The sequence below is a fragment of the Geospiza fortis genome, unplaced genomic scaffold (genome assembly GCF_000277835.1).
Source record: "Geospiza fortis unplaced genomic scaffold, GeoFor_1.0 scaffold145, whole genome shotgun sequence".
Lineage (NCBI taxonomy): Eukaryota > Metazoa > Chordata > Aves > Passeriformes > Thraupidae > Geospiza > Geospiza fortis.
In genome coordinates, this window is record NW_005054362.1 from 2,549,446 (window position 1) to 2,554,171 (window position 4,726).

The 4,726-nt window shown below is 44.9% G+C and overlaps 1 protein-coding gene across 1 annotated transcript; it reads left to right on the plus strand.

Annotated features, from left to right (window-relative positions):
* The first annotated feature begins 736 nt into the window (after window positions 1–736).
* ARPC3 (actin related protein 2/3 complex subunit 3) lies at window positions 737–4,235 on the plus strand. The gene is made up of 6 exons (XM_005424015.3): window positions 737–847; window positions 1,775–1,851; window positions 2,107–2,175; window positions 2,453–2,579; window positions 2,880–2,974; window positions 3,725–4,235. The coding sequence occupies exons 1-6, from the start codon at window positions 766–768 to the stop codon at window positions 3,785–3,787; spliced, it is 513 nt and encodes a 170-aa protein (XP_005424072.1). The 5' UTR covers window positions 737–765; the 3' UTR covers window positions 3,788–4,235.
* Window positions 4,236–4,726: the final 491 nt, after the last annotated feature.

Consider the following 4,726-nt stretch of genomic DNA (forward strand, 5'->3'; position numbering starts at 1 on the left):
ATCCCCCCGCAGCCGGGAGGGTGCGAGCCCCGGCAGCAGCGGCGGAGAGGGCGGTCACAGCAGGGCTTTGCTCTGGCTTTGTTCATGCCACCTTCCCCTCAGTGGAATAAACTGCGTTTTACACCCAGCCCCTCCCGGTCACATCCTCCTCTGCCCTCCACAAAAGGTGGGGTGTCAGATGAGGGATTCCCAGTGGCCTGGCACAGCGCCTTGGAAAGTGCCTAAAAATGAACTCATTAGTTGTTTAAAATCGGTTTTCCAGGAAGAATTTGTTGTATGCAGAAAGCTGGTTTGTTTTTTCACTTAAATCAGTTTTGTTGGGATTTTTTTTACTGCATTAAGCCTGGCTTTATTTATAATTATCTACTGTGAATAGCCACACATGGAAATAAATTACATATTTTTTAATGACCAACTAACTTTCAGTGCAATGCCCCAAAATTCAGGCAGGTGAGCAGGGCTGTTACCCCTTGGAGCTGCCAGGATGGGGTCAGGCAGCCTGGGGATGAACTGTGCTTGCAGACCAACAATACAGATTTTATCCAATCTCCCGGTGCTTTCCTGGTATTCACCAAAATAGCACCAAGGTCTGGATCTAAATAGAAAATAGCAATTATTTGTGCAAGGAAAAAATGCTGGAAGCATCATAATGAACTAGGCTGTGACTCCTGCTTGATGAAGACACGTGATTGGATATGGAAATGTCTATTTTCAGTAGGATCAATAACCAGCTGTCCCTGTCTCTAGGCTTACCACTCCACTTTAATGGACTCAGACACCAAGCTAATTGGGAACATGGCACTGTTACCCATCAGAAGCCAATTCAAGGGCCCAGCACCTCGAGAAAGTAAGTTTATAATAATCTCTGAATTACTGGATCTAGCTCATCATCTCAGGGGCTGCTCTAAGCCAGCCCCAGCAGGAGTCACTGGTGGGAAATGGAAAGCTTTGCAGAGAGGGGGAAAGTTTTCAACTACTTCAGCTGTGCAAATCATAGAAAATAATTATGCACAGATAATTGTGCCCTGTGTTTAGTGGTTTCAGTAACCCAAGCCTGTGGTTGCTGTTCTGGTGCTTGAGGAGGGTTTTGAGGAGGCTGTGCTGGTGTGAAGCCTCTGTGGCAGAGGAAGTGGAGGTTTAGCTACAGAGAGCTCACGCTCTGGGCTGCTCTGAGACACAGCAGCACTTGGGGTGTGGGGCTTCAGAAACTGAAATGAAGCTCCAGGCACCCCGACAGGGCCCACAGGCAGCCAGCACAGATTCCCCTTCAACACCTGAACTTCCCAGGCGTGCTGTTCCCCAGAAATGTGGGGTTCAGTTTGAAAAAGGAAATGTAAAGGGAGTGCTTCTGGATTTAAGCAGTCTTGGATGGTAGAAAAAGATTGTCACCGTGTTCTGCTCCCCTCCTTTATTTGAAGAGGATAATGGAATCTGAGTGATTGTGTTTTCTCCAAAAACTTTTTTTCTATCATTTTATGATGTTAAAACTCTGATGAGTTACTCAAAAGTGGTGGAAAAGTGAGGAACTGCTGAATTGCTGCTGTTTGTGAAGTGAGATACCAAAGGGGAAGGAGAAGGGAGTAGGAAGCCTAAGTATTACAGTCTGAACTCAGGGTGTTTCAGAAGTTTCTGTTACGTGGTGCTGACTTCTGCTTTTTGTAAATACCATGGTTTTGCTTTTGCAGTAATCCTTATTTATGTACTTCAGTGAGTAAAAGTTATGACAGATGTAGTGTTACAGTGCACTGCTTAACTCTGTATCTCTTTTTTATAGCTAAGGACACAGATATTATCGATGAAGCCATCTACTACTTCAAAGCTAATGTTTTCTTCAAAAATTATGAAATTAAGGTAATTTTTTGAGATACTGAGCATATTCTAGTTCTTTGGATGGTTGGTGCTGTGAATATAAATTTATTTTCAAGGAAGTAATTCTAGAAGATCACAAACTCCCACTTGATCTTTAAAGTTGGGTAAATGTCATGAATTGCAAATCTCTCTCTCATGGGGAAACTATAGCCCAAAATGGCTTGAATTCATTCCTGTTTCAGACTTTATCAGTTCCACAAAGTCCTGTAATCTAAGAGTTCCTGCTCTGTTTTGCAGAATGAGGCTGACAGAACACTGATCTATGTCACCCTCTACATTTCTGAGTGCCTGAAAAAGCTGCAAAAGGTAAGAAAACGGAATTCCTGTGTAGGTGGGAAACAGTCTGTTCTGGGGGTTGTTCCAAGGAAAGGATTTCCTGATATTTTCCTTCCAGGGGAACAAATAATCCTGGAAGGAGATTTGTCATGGACTCCAGTCCCAGTTATCAGAGCCTCAAATACTCCAAGGCTGTGTTGCTCTTCTTGATGAGTTTTCCTGTTCCAGATTTGTAAAATATTTGGGTCTAGTGTTGTGTCAGTTTTTTTTCATAACTGCTAACCCATTGTTTGCCTGGTTCTTCCAGTGTAACTCCAAAGGCCAGGGAGAGAAGGAAATGTACACACTGGGAATCACTAACTTCCCAATCCCAGGAGAGCCTGGCTTTCCACTGAACGCCATTTATGCCAAACCTGCCAACAAGCAGGAGGAAGGTAAGGCTGACCCAGGGCCTCTGAGGGTCACACTTTATTAACTGCACTTAGAAAAATTACTTTAAACCTAAATCTTCTAAATCTGCAGTCTGTCTTCTGAAGGCAGCACAAGCTGGATTTTCTGACCTCGAGGATTCCCCTGGTTCCATAGATAAATTGAGCTAATCAACTCAGCCAGCTGCAGCCTGCAGATATGAAACTCCCTCTCTGCTTTAAGCAGTGATGTCTGACGCGTCCCTGTTAAATCCAGTTGGGGTTGGTGCTGCCCAGTTCACCCTGGTTTTGCTGTGCTGCTTTCAGAGGTGATGAGGGCCTACCTGCAGCAGCTGAGGCAAGAGACCGGCCTTCGCCTGTGTGACAAAGTGTTTGATCCTCAGAGCGACAAGCCAAGCAAGGTGAGAGTTCAGAGGCATCAGCACAGTCAGTGAGAGGCTGGGGGTGTTCGTTCAGCCTCCTGTGGAGAGAAGGGAGATGATGGGGTGGGGTAATTTCAGCCAAGCCTGTCTGATTTACAGTGAAATTGCAGCTGCAAGTTATCAGTAAATTCAATCTGGTGTGATATGACAGTGAGTGCCAGTTTGGGTTGCTTTCAAAAGCAGGGCAGTAGTGAGAGGGGTCTGGCTCAGCTCTTCAAAGCACAGCACATCTGCTCGTGGCTGGGGTTGCAAAAGGAGTTCACAAGCACAAGAGGTGCTGTTTCTCTTCCCAGGCAGCTCTGATTTGAGAGCTGCTTTGAAGTCGATTGTTTTGCCTCATGTCCAGATTGAAAAAATCGCTAATCAATGAATGAGTCACCTCCTAAGTGTTCATGTTTCATGTGCAAATGTGACTGCATTTAATGTTGAAATCACTTAGGCTAATTTACTTTCAAAGGCATAGCTTCCTGATGCATCCCTCATTTATGATTGTATTGGAATAAAATATAACAAAAGTAAAATAAGAGAAAGTAGAATTTCCCATTTTAATTCAAAGTCCTGTAATATGAACTCATTGTGTCCATTCCTATTGTCTTGTTCACCTCAATTCAAGTGTGGAAAACTATGTGTAAAACTGGAGCCTTAATATTTGTTGTGTGTCAGAGATTGGATACTTTAAAGTCAATGGAAACCACTTCTGATTTTCTGACTCTGTACTTCCTTCTGCAGTGGTGGATCTGCTTTGTGAAGAGGCAGTTCATGAACAAGAGTCTCTCAGGCCCTGGGCAGTGAAGCAAAGTGGCAACAACTTTAAGCATTTCCACAGCAAGATGTTTGAGTCTTTTGCCTTTGTTTTGGATACATTTTGTACCAAGAAAGAATTAAGTGCTTATGAAGTAAAAAAAAAAAAAAAGAAAAAAACCAAATCTGTCAGTGAGTGATAGAGAGCAAAAAGATAAGTTGTGTAAGCAAATATTATTAAGCTGGTGCTTAATAAGTGGTTTCTAACGTGCTGTTTCAGATGCAAGCTGCTTTGTAATCGTGGCTGCAGCATTTAAAACAGGGCTTGTATTTAAGAGAAGAAGTGGGCTTGGCTGTGGGGCAGGGGAGCGGTGTCATTGCTCTGCTGGCTGGAGTCGGTGTCGTGTGTCCAGGGAAAACAGACCTCTCACGCTGTGTTGTCCAGTGCAGTGATTTTTACCTTGTTTTCAATAAAATTTGCTTGTAATTAACGTGGTAACTACTGTGTGTCTTATGGAGAGCCTTCAAAGAAATCAAAGAGGTTTTTTCTTTTTGGTGAAAGGTTTTGGGGTGACCCGATTGTGGCCTTCCAGGACTTGAGGGGAGCCAACAAGAGCCTGGAGTGCCAGGACAAGGGGGAATGGCTTCATACTGACAGAGGGCAGCTTTAGATTGGATTATGGGGAAAAACGTGAGGCATTTCCCAGAAGAAATGTAGATTTCGAACGGTCTTTCTCCTCCATTAACAATTTTTACAGGCAGGAGAGTCGTTATCTCGGAGACCATCAGCGTATTTGCAGGTCAAAGGGCGGACTCGGGAGCTGTGGAGGCACGGGGAGTGTGTGTGTCACACCAGAGCACCCACAGAGGAACGAATCCCCTCACAGCCGTGCTCGAATCCCGCTCTCCCCTCAGACCTCTGCCCGGTCCCCGCACTCCCCTCACGGCGTTCCCGCCTCCGCGAGGGGTCCTCGGCTCGGGCTGCCCTCC